Source organism: Loxodonta africana, chromosome 13, assembly GCF_030014295.1.
Source record: "Loxodonta africana isolate mLoxAfr1 chromosome 13, mLoxAfr1.hap2, whole genome shotgun sequence".
Taxonomy (NCBI): Eukaryota; Metazoa; Chordata; class Mammalia; order Proboscidea; family Elephantidae; genus Loxodonta; species Loxodonta africana.
The window spans coordinates 89,309,785-89,328,659 of record NC_087354.1 but is presented as its reverse complement, the minus strand read 5'-3'; the positions used below and the strand labels follow the sequence as shown (position 1 = coordinate 89,328,659).

Below are 18,875 nucleotides of genomic sequence, written 5' to 3'. Positions count from 1 at the left end.
TACTGAAGATTGTTCAAAGGCAGTTATAGCTGTACACTGACAGGGAACTGCAAGAAATTCAAGATGGATTCAGAAGAGAACATGGAACCAAGGGTATCATTACTGATGTCAGGTGGATTTTGGCTGAAATCAGGGAATACCAGAAAAATGTTTACCTGTGTTTTATTGACTATGCAAAGGTATTTGACAATGCAGACCATAACAAATTATGGATAACATTACAAAGAATGGAAATTCCAGAACACTTAATTGGGCTTGTGTAGAAATTGCGCATAGAAAAAGGAGCAGTCTTTCAAACAGAACAAGGGATATGTAGTTTAAAATCAAGAAAGGTATGCATCAGAATTGTGTCCTTTTACAAAATTTATTCAATCTGTATACTGAGCAAATAATCTCAGAAGCTGGATTAAAGGAAGAAGAAACTCAGCCTCAGGATTAGACAAAGACTCATTCACAACGTGTGTTATGCAGATGTCACAACCTTGCTTGCTGAAAATTAGGAGAACTTGAAGTACTTACTGATGAAGATCAAAGACTACAGTCTTCAGTATGGATTGCACCTTAATATGAAGAAAACAAAACTCCTCACAACTAGACCAATAAGCAACATAATGGTAAAAAGAGAAAAGATTGAAGTCATCAAGGTTTTCATTTTACTTGGATCCACAATCAACACCCATGGAAGCAGCAGTCAAAAAATCAAAAGACACATTGCATTGGGCCAATCTACTGCAAAAGACCTCTTTAAAGTGTTAAAAAGCAAAGATGTCACCTTAAGGACTACGGTGTGCCTGACCCAAGCCATGGTGTTTTCATTTGCCTCAGATGCATGCAAAAGCTGGACAACGAATAAAGATGATCACAGAAGAATTGATGCCTTTGAATAATGGTGTTGGCAAGAATACTGAATGTACCATGGACTGCTAGAAGAACAAACAAGCCTGTATTGGAAGAAGTAGAGCCAGAATGCTCCTTCGAAGCAAGGATGGCAAGACTTCATCTCACATACTTTGGACATGTTATCAGGAGGGATCAGTCCCTGGAAAAGGACATCGTGCTTGGTAAAGTAGAGGGTCAGCAAAAAAGAGGAAGACCCTCAAGGAGGTGGATTGACACAGTGGTTGCAACAATGAGCTCAAGCATAACGACAATTGTGAGGATGGTGCAGGACCAGGCAGTGTTTCAAGTTCTGTGGTACAGGAGGTTGCACTGAGTTGGAAACAAATCGAAGGCACCTGACGACAGTAATATAGATGCACGTCTATAAACATAGACATAGGAATAGTAATATAAATACATGTCATCTTCAAACAGAACGTATTTTTTGTTTTCATTGCTTTTAAACTAAATTAAAGGCGACTAAATTAAAGAAAGAAAGAAAAAAACAGTTACTATAAAGGCAAAACCTTGGTTTTCCACTTTTCTAAGAAAGAAAATAGTATCAGATCTAGAAATCCGGCCTTTGTTTTAAGGTGTATTTATTAAATAATTTTGCAACTCACTTGTGAAAATGAATGACTTTTAAAAACAAGAAACTTTGTATTTGTAATTGGTTTTCATTTGAGAACTAATATAAAAGGGACAGCTATTTAAGGAGTAATTCTTTTCTGTTATTAAAAGTTGAAAATTAGGAATTTTGCATCTGTCTATTAACTTTAGAAATTTCAAACATTTTCAATGAATTTTTCAAAAATTTCATTTTGTTATTGAGACTACACACAGCAAAACTTACAGTAATTCAATCATTTGTACATGTACAATTCAGTAACATCGATTACATTCTTTGAATTGTGCAACCACTCTCACCCTCGTTTTCTGAGTTGTTTCTACCCCATTAACATAAGCTTAATGCCCCCTAAGGTTCCTAGCTAATCGTTCAAGTTGCTGTTTTCACTTTGACCCTATATAGGTAGCTCTTAAAATAGCATAATGCTCAAGGCAGAAATTTTTTGCTAGTTAAGCTGAAGTGTTGTTTGGTTTTAAGAAGACTTCAGGGGATATTTTTGGCTTAAGTTTTAATTATTATCTCAGGGCAATAGTTTCAGGGGTTCAACCAGTACCCTTGGCTCCAGAAAGTCCATGGGAATTTGAAATTCTGTTAATAATTTCCCCATTTTGATCAGAATTCTTCTACATAATCTTTGATAAAAACGTTCATTAACGATAGTGAGCATCACACAGTTTTTCTGATCTCGGGATAAATGAAGCAGCTGTTCATGGAGGCAATTAGCCACACATTCTATATCCTCCTCCTATTTCTTGCTATCCTTCCTATGTTGCTGATATTTAACAACTCACATGCTTTTAGGTTGTAGCAAAATTGGCTTCAGAAACACCAATTGATGAAAAGCAACTTTTCATGGTAGAAAGTTATCTTGAACTCATCCATCTCTACATGCTCTGTTATTAACTCTTGTTAATATTACCCTGGTGACGTAGTGGTTAAGACCTATGGCTGCTAACCAAAAGGTCAGCAGTTAAAATCTACCAGGCGCTCCTTGCAGACTCTAAGAGGCAGTTCTACTCTGCCCTGTAGGGTCGCTAAGAGTCAGAATCTACTTGATGGCAACAGGTTTTTTTTTTTTTTTTTTAATATACCACAGATTTTATTCTGTATACAGACACACACACAGCACCTTGCGTATGGTAAAGATCAAAATATTATCTGGATTTGATAGAAAATTTTTGCTTTTCAAAGACAGCCATTATGCTTGGTAAAGTAGAGAGTCAGTGAAAGAGAACAAGGCCTTCAATAAGATGAGTTGACACAGTAGCTGGAACAATGGGCTCAAGCCTAACAAGGATTGTGAGAATGGCACAAGACTGGGCATTGTTCCCTTCTGTTCATACATAGGGACATTATGAGTCAGAACAACTCCATGACATTTAACAACAACAGTATATAGAGAGAAAGATATCTCTTAAGTAGTCAGTAACCATAATTCACTTTTTTTTTTTTTTTTTTTACATTCCTCATTGATTTATTTGATTTTGTTTCTTTTGGAAGATATAGTTCTATTGATTGTGTAGGAAGCTGAGATTGACTTTCCATTTGCACATTTTTTTTCTGTTTGTGAAATTTTTGTAATACAAGTTCATATTTTGTTTCTAATCTGATCATTTCCTGTAAGTAATATTTCTTCCCCCTCAACTCCTAAGAATTGTGTACTTTATGGCTTCCTTTCAGCTATACCAAAAACTAAACCCAGTGCTACCGAGTCGATTCTGACTCATAGCAGCCTTTGAGGACAGAGTAGAACTGCCCCATAGAGTTTCCAAGGAATGCCTGGCGGATTTGAACTGCCGGCCTTTTGGTTAGGAGCTGTAGCATTTAACCACTACGCCACCAGGGTTTCCCCTTTCAACTATATATTTTATTATATCCATGAACTTATCATCCCTCCAACACCCTAGAAGAAATTTCAGAAGCACTTTATTCTTTCTCTCAGGTGATAAACAATTTACTCTTTAAACGCTTGTGACATCCTTCAGCAGAAACCAAACAAAATTTCCTTAGACATCAATGTAATAGTCTTCTAGGTCAGAACTGGTCATCAAGGGAGGGCAAGGATGGGCATCTATAGTTAGTTTTCCTCTCTCTAGGTCCGGTATTTCCCAGCTTCTTTGAGGTATGTGCTTGCCTTAATCATGCCATATTTCCTCTCCTGAGGTTCAGTCGCTTGGGAATTTTCACAGTAGTTACCATATTAGGCTTGTGGCTCTATTGTAATATAGTTAACAAAGAGGAACGAAAACTTTTAAATCAATTTAGAAAGCCCTACTGTTCCTGCCAAGGGCACGGAGGCCCTCCAGACTCAATAGGTCCTTGTCTTTCTTTTGTAAGAATACACAGAGAAGACAACATTGGGTTCAGCTTTAACAGGCTTATTTTACTTGTGACAAGAAAAAGGAGTCAGTGGATGCTCATGCAGCTCCAAAAGACTGACTCAAAAAGGGAAGCAAGGTGAGCGCTTATATGGGTTTGGTGGGGACAGTGGAGCAATGAATTTTCAGTGGGTTTTTTGAAGGGCCAGGTCCCTCTTTGAATGGCGGTGCATACTAAGTAGGCTACACGAGCATCTGGAATTCAAGATGGAACCCACTGATATTCAAGATGGAGTCCTCTCAGCAGCCCTTGGCATCACTTATTATGGGATATATGCAGGCGCACTGATCTGCACTACATCGCCCCCTACTGTGGGCCAAGGAAGGTCAAACTGTGGTCACATTTTGTTCTTTTATGCATGCAGAGCCTGTAAAGGGGGAAGGGACTAGAAAAACACTAAGAAGGAAGATGTAATTCATGGGTTGTTTTAACTTATCTCAGTATGTGGTTCTTGTTCACCCAACTTCCAGATGGTAATCTTTTAACAATTCTTCCATTCCGCCAGCACAGTTAACCCTATCTGTCTCAGTACTTCTTCAAAAAATTTATCTTGAAACAGAATACTTATTGATTTATAATTGTATAGATCACATATGGAAGCAGTATCGCACAGTGGTTACTAATTACAGACACTAGTGACAAACTGCTTGAGTTTAAATCTTGACTCTGCCACTTAGTAGCTGTATTACCTTGGGCTAGTGACTTAATGTCTCTAGTCCACAGTTCATATATAAAGTGGGGATGATAATGGTAACGGCTTCATAAAACTCATTGCCCTTGAGTGGATTCTGGCTCATAGTGACCCTATAGGACAGAGTAGCACTTCTCCATAAGGTTTCCAAGGAGGGGCTGGTGGATTCCAACTGCTGACCTTTTTGTTAGCAGCTGAATGTTTAACCACTGTGCCATGGGGGCTCCAATTGCTTCATAGGTCATTGTAAAGATTAAATGAGTTAACGTTAGTAAAATGCTTAGTGCCAGCCCACAGTAAGTGGTATGTAAATCTTTTATTTAAAAAGGTTATATGCCTATGGTTTTATAGGTATGGATAGTTTGTCATCTAAAATATCAAAACAAAAATGAAATATTCATTTTCAGCTACATATTTGAGTGATGTAACAAAATTATTAGAAAAGGTTATTTAGTGTTTAAGGTTGCTATTCCTAATGGAATTATGAGAGTCTTAGTTCTGCATATATTTGATGCAGTGATTGATTTACTTTTCATAACCTGGTTAAATATTAATAATTTTGGTCAGATTCTTAAAAAAAATAGAAAATTCTTTATAACTCTTTACTCCCAGAGAAATATAAATTCATGAAATATATATATATATATAAATTAACAACCTTTATAAAACAGAAGTTGACACAATAACTATAAGACCTATGTGGTGTAATATAAAGTCATGGTGCACTTAACATTGTAACAGCAATTGTAGGATTATGAAAAGATGGAGGATCTTACATATCATCTGTAAATTATTGGTAGATGGGTTGTCAGAGACAAAGATTAGTTAGAAAAACAGTAATTCCCAAATTGCTTCACAATATTACTGCTCACATATTCTGTAGAATGTATGTCTTTTCATATGAAACATACTATATTTTCCTTGGTTTTACTGCAATGATAAGTACTTAACTAGTAAATTCACTGAGCATTAAAATAATACATTTGGTCAGTTTTACTAACTAATGTTATAAGTTGTAGTTATTTAGGGTGGAATAAACATACACTTTTTTTGATTTCCTGGTGGCGTAGTGGTTAAGAGCTACAGCTGCTGATCATGAAGCCTGGTCATTTGACTCCACCTGGTGTTCCTCAGAATCTCTATGGGGCAGTTCTACTCTGTCCTGTAGGGTTGCTATGAGTCGGAATCCACTTGCTGGCAAAGGGTTTGGTTTTTTGGATTTTTTTTTTTATTTCGGTCTCCAAGCATGATAAGTTTACCAATTTCACCTTTGTATTGTGTTTTATTGTGTTGTGTTTTTGACCAGCATTCTCTGCATCTTTATAATATGTATGTGTTTATATAAATTTGTGTCTGGAAGTGGGGGCAGGGTATAGAAAAAGGAAGTAAGTTACAGCTAAAAGGAACACTTTCTTCACAGTGTATGTTACATTTGAAGAAAAGAGCTGGGAACAAAGGATGGGGTGCCTAATCTTGCCCCTAAAATAAAAATTAATGTTTTATCAGGGTTATGAGATCAAAGTAATTCAGTTATTAGAGCAACCTTATTGAAATTCTAATAATCATATTTTCCAAACTAGAAAATCAAAATTTTTATTTTTATTTTTACTACTGCTTGAATGATGTGTTGGCAGTTGACAATGGCAATGTGGCACATAATTTACGTCATACATAGCAAAGTGATTGCAGAATTTTTAACCCTTGCCCCTGAATTTTTTTCTAGTAAGATTCATTCCGAAAATTCATTATTAAGCAGGCCAAATGAATTTTCTTTTAGTCATTATCTTTAATAACTATCCAGCAATGTTCAAGGAATAAGATATTAAGTGTATTTAACTTGTGTGTGTAGGGTAAAGGAAGGTGAAAAGAACCAATGCCTTTTGTAAAACTTAGTTAATCATTAATTTAAAAAATTTCCTGTGCCTAGGAAAAAATCATGACTCTTTAACTCATACTGGATTTTGGTGTGTGTGTGTGTGTGTGTGTGTGTGTGTGTGTGTGTGCTGGGCAATTGCAAGACCTAGAATAGTGAATGACATAGTAGGTTTGCATAAATTTTACACATAACTGCAATATAGTTCATAATAAGACAATTTAAAGTCCATGTAAGAATGCAATTTACATCTTGTACTTTTGATATTTAAATAGATAATCCACATAAAAACCAAAACCAAACCCATTGCTGTCGAGTTGATTACGACTCAATGTGACCCTATAGGACAGAGTAGAACTGCCTCCATAGAGTTTCCAAGGAGCACCTGGTGGAGTTGAACTGCCAACTTTTTGGTTAACAGTCATAGCTCTTAATCACTATGCCATCAGGGTTTCCATTTGTATAAAGGATAACTTTTAAAAAACAATTCTGTTCTGAGTACTTTTAAGGAAGATAATTTAAATTCTTTCTTATGCACAGTTTAACAATTTAAAATTAATATAGATAGCTATAGTAGCTTCCCACGTTACACTTATTTAATATATTTGCAATAAATAAATTAAAATTTGGCATATCCCTTGTGCTGTAAAATATAAAGTATTTTTAAATATGTAAAAATAATCTATTAGCAATTATTGAATAGTTTGAGGTAAAGATAATTCCAGTATTGCATTCTAAGTTATGACTAGCATTGAACTAAAAATTAAAACATTCAATTTTTATTGTTTGAAAGTCTAGGATTTAAGCTTATAAACTAAGATCATATTAACCAAAGTTTAATGTAGATGAAAAAAAGGTTAACAACATTTATATAATTTTATTTGAATACCTTTGTGTTAATAAAAACAATACCTTTTTTTTTTCTGGTAGATGCAAGGGAAGGACAAAAGTATAATTTCAACTAGATAAGAACAAATTACAACCTGTGCAAAACCATGTGATACTAAGCATCATTGCTCTAAGCTATAGTTTTCAGCACTTAATCATATGTCCAAAACCAATGGTTGAGCTCTCAGATTTAGAAAGCGTAATAATCCTCTGTGTGTGAAGACTTAGAGACGCACTGCCAGCTACACAGGTGCAGCCATCTGCGTGTAAGACATTGTTCAGTCTTCCAGGCCTCACCTGGCCAAATGCATTTTAACTGCCCTCAGAATGACTCAGAGCCAACAATCAACAAGGCTCCATGGTACTCCATCAGCAGGAAGGCAGTTGGCCTAGACGCCACCAAATAGGATCTTCATTTGTCTTGTTCATCAGTATATTCTCATTGTCTCCATCAGAGACAGTAGTGATGGTCACGTGGCCATCTCCCAAAACAAGAAGTGTATCCAGGGCAGCATCTCTTTCCCCTCAGTGCATGAAGCAAGCTCTGCTTGTTAATCAAGTTGTCAGAAAGGGAACCTATCAAAAGCAACCGAATAAACAAACAAAAACCTCTCATTTTCCAGCCTGATGCTATTCTTGGACAAATCCACAAATATTTAGTTAGCTATGGTTAATTTCTAAATACATACTCTTCTTTAGTAACCATGCTAGTTCCAGTCCCTTCACACAGATTCTTATTTGAAGGGTAACAAACATTTAACACTTTCAGAAGTTCAGTGTGGTAGATAGAGACATTGCCTGTGTATGGAGATCATTCTTCCCCTTTTAGCTCTGTGACCTCAGATAAATTATTTTCTCTCTGTGCCTTAGTTCCTTATCCGTAAAATGCTGAAAATTATATTGTCTTTCTTTTGGCATTGTTTTGAGGAATAAATTATTTAATGTGTAGTCTTAGTTACCTAGTGCTGCTGTAACAAAAGCACCACAAATGGGTGGCTTGAAAGAGCAGAACTTTATTTTCTCACAGTTCTAGAGGCTGGAACCAAATGCAGAAATTATGGAACAATATCATTAATATCACACACAAGCAAAATTTTGCTGAAGGTCATTCTAAAGGGGCTGCAGCAGTGTATCGAAGGAGCTACCAGAAATTCAGGCTGGTTTCAGAAGGGGACATAGAACCGGGTATATTGTTGCTGATATCAGATGGAACCTGGCTGAAAGCAGAGAATACCAGAAGGATGTTTACCTGTGTTTTATTGACTATGCAAAGACATTCAACTGTGTGAATCATAACAAATTATGGATAACATTGGGAAGAACGGGAATTCCAGACCACTTAATTGTGCTCATGAGGAACCTTTACATAGACCAAGAGGCAGTTGTTCAGACAGAACAAGGGGATACTGACTGCTTTAAAGTCAGGAAAGGTGTGCATCAGGGTTGTATTCTTTCACCCTACCTATTTAATCTTTATGCTGAACAAATAATCCGAGAAGCTGGACTATATGAAGAAGAACGGGGCGTCAGGATTGGAGGAAGACTCATTAACAACCTGCATTATGCAGATGACACAACCTTTCTTGCTGAAAATGAAGAGGACTTGAAGGACTCACTAATGAAAATCAAAGACCACAGCCTTCAGTATGTATTGCACCTCAACATAAAGAAAACAAAAATCCTCACAACTGGACCTATGAGCAACATCATGATAAATGGAGAAAAGATTGAAGTTATCAAAATTTCATTTTACTTGGATCCACAATCAACACAAATGGAAGCAGCAGTCAAGAAATCAAAAGATGCATTGCATTGGGCAAATCTGCTGCAAAGGACCTCTTCAAAGTGTTAAAGAGCAAAGATGTCACCTTGAAGGCTAAGGTGCACCTGACCCAAGCCATGGTATTTTCAATCACATTATATGTATGTGAAATCTGGATAATGAATAAGGAAGACCAAAGAAGAACTGACACCTTTGGATTGTGGTGTTGGCGAAGAATATTGAATATACCACGGACTGCCAAAAAGAAAAAAAATCTGTCTTGGAAGAAGTACAACCAGAATCCTCCTTAGAAGCAAGGATGGCGAGACTGCGTCTTACATACTTTGGACATGTTGTCAGGAAGGATCAGACTCTGGAGAAGAACATCATGCTTGGCAAAGTATAGGGTCAGCAGAAAAGAAGAAGACCCTCAATGAGATGGACTGACACAGTGGCTGCAACAATGGGCTCAGGCATAACAAGGATTGTTAGGATGGTGCAGGACCGGGGAGTGTTTCATTCTGTTGTGCATAGATTCGCTATGAGTCAGAACTGACTTGACAGCATCTAACAAGAACGGAGGCTAGAAGTCCAAATCAAGGTTTTGGCTGTGTTGATTCCCTCCTTTTAGGTAGTCCCGGGCATTCCTCAGTTCCTTAAAAAAAAAAAAAGTAGAAAACCTTCACATGGTTTCTGTCTCCTCCTTATCTGTGTGTTTCTGTATGTCTAAGCTGTTCTTCACGTAACTCAGAGCGATTAGGCTTAGCAGGCACCTTAGCTGGCATGATCTCAAATGATCAGTAGATTGCATCATGTTAATTGCACTGTGCAAGATGATTACATTAGTCACAGTATGTTTCATTGCACCTGCAAATATTAGGGATAAGATTCCAATATGCATTTTCAGGGTGACATAATTCAGTCCATAACACATGTGTAACACTCCTGGCACATAAGAAGCCTTTATTTCATGTAATCTATTATTATTAATAGCACATGTACCAACTTATTACTAAAAACATCTGTGACAGATATTTTACTAATTTTATAAATTTTATAAAAAAAATAAAGCTTCACATAATTTGGTAATTGTTTAGTTTCCTACACCTAGCACGTGAATGCCTTAGCTGCAATCATTATATTGTTCTTTTTGTTATTCTCTTCGTATTGTCAGAAACTAGCCAAATGTCTGCACTTGAAGAAGAAATTTAAAACTATTTGTGGAATGAAAGCATTAAGAGAGCATTATGATAATCATGCTGATCTGATCAGATCAAAATTATCGTGTGATAGCCAGGATCCTAGCCCATAAATTTTAAATATGAGTTAACAGGTTGGCATCCTTGAAGTCTTATTTCCCATCGGCCTCTCACCCACATTCTCATCACCTCCACTGTGGGTAGTCCCAGGTCAGCCCCCAGGCTGTCGACAGAAATGAATGGAGACAGAGATGCAGGTGGTGCAGCAAAGCCACAAGGAAGGCTCTCAGAGTTGTCTATTATTCTCCCATTCTTTCATCATGCATTTCTCTCTTCCTGATGTTCACACAGCGTGCACACACTTGAAGGATCCTTTGTGCTGGTTTCCCAGACACCAAAATTGCCAGCTCTGGCTCTCAGTTTGATTACTTTTCTTCTGTCAGTGAGCTCTTCGTTATTATGGAAACACATTCTTACTATTATTCTTTACTGAGAACAGGATAATGCAAAATTGTCTTAAACTGCAGCAGAAAGCTTACGTTTTGGTATAAAGAAGAACTTCTTGACAGGATTGCTAAACACTAGTATTGCTGAACAACAGGAGTCTCTGTACTGTCTCTGAACAGTAAGATACTCTCATCTCTTATGAAACGATTATCTTCCATCTTGCCTTGAAAGAGAAGGAAACTTCAAACACTGTTTTTCAACTCCATGCTTCTCAGGCATACATTGAAAAATCTTTAGAAATCTTCCTTTAAAATTGTAGATGTTGCCAAAGCCTAATTGTCAAAATTGAACACAATTATAAAGTTAGGTTTTTTTTTTTTTTTTAACTATGTTGTAACCAATTAACAGTAAATATAACACCTGGTGTTTGATGTGCAAGTTACATTTTTCACTATGTTTTTGCAATGCATTTTTATGTCATATTAGCCATCAGCAGTGTACATTTCATTTCAATGCACTATTCATAAAGGCAGCATCATGCCACCATTATAAGTAAAATCCTTTGTAAAAAAGTTTTCTGAAATTATTAGAATAATTGTAGCTATTTTTGAGACATTTAGTGAAGTAATTATTTTTATTAACTATATTGGGAGATACTGATAATCTATAAGCCCTTGTTCCTTCAATGAGGTACTTAGTTTGGAGATCAAAGTGGCAAGATTAAAACTTCAAGATAGAGAATGAAAATACATATTATGTCATATACTGGAGTGCTCTAAGTGAGGAGATAAATGAACATTAGAGCAATGAGAGAAGACTTCTGGAAGAATATAAATATGAGCATAAGTATAAAAAAATAGTCAGAATTAATAAAGAATTAAGAGAAGAAAATTTAATCTTTGGACTTTTTTTTTTAAAAGATGTGAATTTCTTCAAAACAAATCCAACTGACTAAAACATCCATGAGCTTAAAAGTGTGCAGTAGAATTTTGGACTCAGATGTATATGAATTTAAGTACAAAATCTATCACAATCTGACACTTCGCCTTGGGCAATTCATTTCATCTCACTGCACCTCATTTTCCGCATCTCTAAAATTATCAATACAGGGATGTACAGTGAAGATTAGAACTAGGGTAAAGTTTTTAAACACTGGAGACAACTGGAGCTATCACTTTTTTTCTATGTCCATCATAGTAGCAATGCCATTGGCTTATATAGAAAACACACAGTAAATATGTTGTTATTGAACTTGATACAAATCAAAATTTTCTATCTTATCCTGGAAATAGCCCATTCCTTTTTCCTTTAAAAGTTCTAAAGTATGAATAAATGCAGACTCACAAATTATGTACAAAGTATATTATGCATAAAACACCAGTTTCTAAATATTATTAAAATACATGATTTCTCTTTAATAATTTAGCTTTAAGAATGGCTTTGTTTCTTTGTTACAGGAGACCGTTGCGAGACAGCTGAATACAGCAAGATGAAAAACATGCTTTTAGATTTACAAAATCAGAAATATATTACACAAGAAAATGAAAATCCTAACAGTGATGCTATCGCTCGGAAGAAGATTTTGGTGGATCAAATGTTTAAATACTTTGATGCTGACAACAATGGACTTGTAGATATTAACGAGCTAACTCAGGTATGATTAATTATTAAATTAACAAGGTTACTTAAATGTGTGAATTTATGCTGTATTCATAAAATATATGCTTCATCAATATGATTTAAAAGTGTAGGAATAGAGACTTTTTTAAGAGGAGAGTTTGAGCACTCTATCAAATTCTGTTAATTTCAGGTAACATTTATATGGTATATTTCAGTTTTAAAAGAGACATCTATTTTCGACAGACTTTTATTCCCCAAATGCCTAAAAGAATAACATTTTCCCTGTTTAATAGAATGTCCACGACCTCTGCAGGTGTAATACAGAGCCCATGCAATGTTTAGTTTTCTACTGGTCGGTAAAAGCTGCTTTATCCAATATTGAAGAATACTGCGCTGATGAGCAATCAAACACATCTACAGTACGATGTAAACAAACGATTTAAAATGGCCCCGAATTATGGACAACTGCTTTTCCAATAGTCAAGGATCAAACGCAGTATGTTCAATCTCGTCTTAATATTAAGTCAATGCTATTGTATTTCATTTCATTGAAAATTGGTATCCCAATGATATGTGTTAAAAAACGCCTTGTCATTATATAGACTATTTTAACTAAACACTAGGCCTTTTCCCAGATGCATTCTGGGAAAACAGAAATATGCGTGTGTGTTAATTTTGAAAGACACACTTATTTGAAGAAAACTGTAATACCCAGATCTAGAATATGTACTGTTTATGCCCAGTATATAAAATAAGGGAGACAAGATTTCTCCAAAAATATACCCAATGATTACAGAATAATGGAGAAAAGAACTCCATCACGGGTGACTGGGAAAGTGATGGGTAGCAGTGACGAACTTCCACTGGCCTCTTGATGACCCTGTCATGTATCTTGAAGTAGATTCTGCTGAGGTGCTTACCAGTACATATAGATTTGAAAAGAAAATCAGAAAACTTATTTCCACATCATGCCATTCATATTTTATGGTTAATTTCAAAAATTTGACATTATAAAATAATGATCACATTATGCAAGTACTTGTAAGCTTTGGGATAGCATAACATGCTTAGCAATATGACCAGCACACGGAGCACACTATGTGATTTTTAGCTATAATTATTTTTCTCAAATCTAGCTGTTCTAAGTTTGCGGTGTATGGTAATGGAGACAGCAGGAACATTTGCCGAATTAGTGGAATAGCTCACCCGACGTAAAGTGGATGATCTCTTGATCTGTGTTTGCATCATGCTCAGCCTTTGCATCTGTTTATTGCTTACGGTTGGATGGTGGGAGAAAACAAAGAGATAACATTGATCGGCAGCCATATAACCCAGAAATCCATACGCACATTTTGAAACATGTAAAAAAAATAATTTTTATAATGAAAAAATGGTCAAGTAGAAAAAGAAAAATAGTTTTTTAGTCCATTAAATTAGAAAAAGATAGTATGTTAATTGTTCACCTCAATTGAGATTCACATATAGCTAGCATGAGCTTTGTTAATTCCTAAGATTTCTGTTCTAGAGACAAGCAAATATTGTCATTCTTCAATCGTTATGGTGTTGAAAATGCTTGTCCCCAGAGTATTCATATAGTGCCCATGTGTTTACCGATATAGTAGTAAATTAAACTGACCATAAAATAAAGATCAGTTATATTTTACTTTGAGATTTTGGTAGTATATTATGATAATACATCCCTGCATATGTTGACATACTAAATACCTAAGTTTATGCAAGTTTTCTTATGTGAAATGACAAAAGCATTATTTTAAACACCAAAAAAAAAACAAAAAAACCCAAAACCCATTGCCCTGAAGTCAATTCTGACTCACAGCAACTCTAAAGGACAGAGTAGAACTGCCTCACACGGTGTCCAGGGAACACCTGGTAGATTCGAACTGCCAGCCTTTTGGTTAGCAGCCATAGCTTTTAACCACTACACTGCCAGGGTTTCCATTTTAAACACAGGGGCATATAAATAAGTTATGAAAGAACAAACATTCTGATTAACTCTATTTTTACAATTTAAATATTTAAAATATATAGTTCCTTGATTGCATATTACTGTAATCCAAATAACTTTTTCCCCCTTTATGCTCCTTTTTGAGCTTTGCAAAACAGATACACACTTGCAAAAAGCAATGAGGACCTGATTGAAGATTTGTAAAGGAAGTAAGACGATAGGTTTATGTTCCATATTACACAAATCACAAATTAAAATCTGATTGAGACTGAGTACTTCCTAAGTACCCTCTTCTTGTGCTCTGTCCAGGGACTGCATTGCATTTCCCACATCCTTGGTTCAGTGCCCTAATCTATTTCTCAACTTCAATTCCTGAATTTTCCCTAGGGCTCCACATTTCTTATAATGCAATACAAAATTGTTTTATTTTAGATCCTTCTTCTAAATTTGTGGAGTCCCGCAGTGGTGCAAATTGTTAAGCACTGGACTACTAACTGAAAATTTGGTGATTTGAACCAGAAAGGCCTAGCAATCAGCTTCCAGAAGGTCTTGGAAAAATCTACTAGATGGCTTTTTTTTTTTTTTTTTAGTTAAATTTGTATAACAAAATACATCACATTTCATTGTTACTAACATCTACTTTCCTTAAAAAAACTGATGGGAAGTGATTTGTAGAATTCTTGCCTTCCGCCCAGGTGGCCTGGGTTTGTTTCCTGGCCAATGCACCTCATTCACAACCATTATCCATCAGTCATTGGAGGCTTGTGTGTTGTTTGATGCTGAATGATTTCAGTGGAACTTTCAGACTAAGGCAGACTAGGATGAAAGAGCTGGTGTTCTATTTCCAGAAATCAACCAATGAAAACCCTATGGATTACAACAGTTCTGATCTGCAACCAATCATGGGAAGGGCACAAGACTGCAGTATTTCCTTCCATTGTCCATGGGATTACAATGAGTCAGGGCCAACTCAAGGGCAACTAACAACAACATAGAATATAATAACATAAAAATCAACAATCAATATCTGTTACACTCTTTCCTGCCAGGGAAATATATCTACAGCCCTGGAGGCTAGGGTCATTCCTCACCTCTGCCTTCTACCATACTTTTATACCCTTGGGGCCAAGTGATGTTCCTATATCCCTCACTTCTCTCAAGTGTGTATGACATACTTTTTCATGCTTTACTAAAGGATTTCTGACTCTCAAAAGGATTTAGAGTTGGATAGTAGAGTGGGATATCAATTTAAAAAAAAATTATAGGAATAGAACAGATTACCCCTTAGATAAGTCCCTTAATTATTGCATGACATGTTTTTTTTTTTTTTTATGGTTATAATTTCAATAACATTTGAATATTTTTTGCTTGTGATTTTAAATGTCCATCCTTTCTATTGAAAATAAGCAAATGAATATTTTTGTTTTATTTAGTGCTGGGTTGCCCTATATCTTTTTCTGAATCTGTTCTGTATTTCCTCAACCATATTCAGAATTAGGAGATTATATTATGTATAGTTCTTCTCACTCTGCTAGTAACTCTTTATCTCAGTGAGAGAAAAAAAATTCTGGTATTCCTGAAGACTCTTCTGATAAGGTGTGGAACCTCACTTGTTTAGTGCTCCAATTTAGCTCCAGTCCCCAGATCTTCACATGTTCTGAGCTTCATTTCTGGTATCTGGATCACCCTTCCTTCTCTTACATTGTCTCCTCCGACAGTAAAAATTCAGTGGTCTCTTTTGGTATGTTGTGAAATCTTAGCTTCCAGAATGCTTCAATATGCTACAAATTGGTTTAATTTTCTAATATGTATAATAACTCATTGCAAAAGCCTCAACTCACGTGTAGAAAAGTTTCGTAGTTTTTAAAATCATGGTCATAAATTTGAGCAAGGCATTCTGGTGTCTCTCCTAAGTGCTGAGTATTTCTTGCTCAGCAAGGCATTCAGCTGCATAATACCATATTAGTGGCCTTGAGAACAAGAATTATTCCTAAAACTAACCTAAAAGTGGGATGTCTGAAATTAGGATTTCAGGATGAAATGGCTTAAGGTATAAACATGTTCCTCTTGACAGGGTAACATGAAGGAAAGGGTAATTGGAGGAGAGAAAGTTAATGATTGTGACGAAAAGGAGCATAGAGCTGTTTTGGTGGATTACTTACATGGATATTAAACTCACTGGGAGTGTTGAAAGAGTGTGTTCCTTGGTGGTGCAAATGGCTAAGTACTTGACTACCAATCAGAAGGTTGGTGGTTCAGACCTACCCAGAGGAACCTTGGGAGAAAGGCCTGGGAATCTGCTTCCATAAGGTCACAGCCTTGAAAAAACTGGAGTGTAGTTCTATCCTGCAACACGGGGAGTTACCATGAGTTTGTTTTTGAAAGAGTAGCAGTGGACAGAATATGTGAACCATAACCTAAACACATTAGAGAAATCATTGGGAGAGAATAACAGAAAATTATCAACTGAATGATCTAAGCCTTGAAAAAGGTTTATTCTCCTTCCTTCCCTCCCTCCCTCCTTTTCTTCCTTCCTTTCTTCCTTTTCTTTTTTCCATTTATCTATGTGGAAAAGGCTGATTATGGGAAAAGAAATAATCTGAAAGTGCTAATAGGGAATCTTTCATTTGTTTACCATCCTTCCTGCACTGAGGTAGAATGAGTGTGATGGGGGGGAATATATATATGTAACACACACACATATATGTATGTGTGTGTGTGTATATATATATATTAACAAATACATATATACGCTACAATTGTCAAGGCTACTTCTCAAGCAGTTCTTTTAAGGAGCAGCCAGATTTTATAAAGGGGAGATGGTGAAGAACATGTTTTCATAAGGGATTGAGGACAGAAGAGAGCTTGCTGAGCAGAGAGCATGATGGTTTGTTTGGGGAGGACAGGAGTGAGGGTTGGGTCAGACTCAGCAACATGGAGAGACTGCGTTTCAGAGTTACAAAGGTGAACGTAGGTTTCAGGCACAATGGAATTTGTCCAAATAGCCTATTAGAAGAGGTTGGACAACTGTTTCTAGCATTGTACTTGGTGCTTAGGGGTGGGCTGAGGGAGTACACAATGGGCTTCCCCGAAAGGAATGGCTGCCTTGAATTTGTTAGCTGAAAACCTCAGGTTCATGTGGCGTAATGGAGCTGAAGTCTTGGAAAATTTGCTTCTTAAGCCTCTCCCCATTTGATAAAATCACCAGTCCTAGAACTTAAGTAAGCATTGCCATTCCCTTGTGATGCTGAGTTTAAGCAACAGCTGTATTGAATAAATTGATTTAGGTTTTCTCCATTTACATTCTGTTATTTTAATAAGCTGATTCACATTAGGAATGCATATTAGAATAAAATATTTCCCTAATATGTATACATGCTAACTCTTTATTAAAATAATAACAAGAATGACTTGTTCACATGATTTAGATTATTATGTTATACATAGTTTACTTAAAATGGCATTTGCTCAATGACTACCATATGTGAATACATTTACAAAATTAAATAAAAAGTAAGGATAAATAAAAGTAGGCATTTTTAAGCTAACAAGATGGGCATAGCAATATTTTTGTGACATTAATATATACCAAATGTTTTTCTTTACAAATTATTTGAACTGCTACATAAGTCACTCCTTATTTTGAGTTGATAAAGCAAATTACAATTTAAAGGATTTTAAAAATGTCCTAGAGTTAACATATTTATTTACTATGGGATTAGTGAAACTTATTTTGCCATAGATCAAAAAAAAAAAAAACAAAAAAAAACACTGCTTTAGTGGGATAAAGCTAACCACAAATAAATAAATACTTTTATAAATAGAGAAGTGAGATAAGTGGGACTTCCCGAGGGTGCCATAGTGACTAATCCCGTTAACAATTTACAGGCGATAAGCCTGTCAAGTACACAAAATAAGGCAGTAGAAACCAGGTGCTGATTTAGAATGGCATTGCCAAGGCCAATAGGTTAATCCTAGTTGCACTGGGAATTTCTTTGCAAGTGATAAAGATTTCAGAATAGTAATAGCAGGAACAATTAGCACTTAGAGAAATCAGAAGGCTAGTAGCTCTGTTGGTTTAGGTGTAGCTCTGGACTACAATTAAAAAGAATAATGAATTTAATTGTATCTGGAAGCATTAGCAACTAGTTTCAGATACTCTTTTTTTAAGTGCTGTTCATAATTTTTACAGGACAACTAGAATATTAACATTTAGCTTGTTAAGATTTTAAGCATATTATTTGTAGAACTGATGCTTTAGAATGTCAAGGTACGTTTCAAAATTTGCATTAATGTTCAGAAAGTTTTTGCAAGCAGAATAGGATGCCTTAAAAATAAAATATTCTTCTTCCCACAAGTGGCCTCATAATGCTATCACTTCAGCTGGTCTTCCAAAACAATTAACATTGTTCTTTTGATTTTGCTTTCAATGTTATTTTAGGCACATTAGAAAATCTGAAAGAAAATTTAGAACAGTTTTTTTTTTTCTTTATTTTAAAACCTTGTGGCAGGATAACATCATTATATATGATTTAAAAGTTAC

General features: G+C 35.7%; 1 protein-coding gene across 3 annotated transcripts in view; it reads left to right on the top strand.

Annotated features, from left to right (window-relative positions):
- The window catches only part of FSTL5 (follistatin like 5), an 865,385-nt gene that overhangs the window by 384,160 nt on the left and 462,350 nt on the right, over nucleotides 1-18,875 (top strand). For all 3 annotated transcript variants that reach the window (XM_003418490.3, XM_010598135.3, XM_003418489.3), the window contains exon 4: nucleotides 12,204-12,400. In XM_003418490.3, the coding sequence (XP_003418538.2) occupies nucleotides 12,204-12,400 (197 nt within the window). The remainder of the gene's footprint in view (nucleotides 1-12,203; nucleotides 12,401-18,875) is intronic.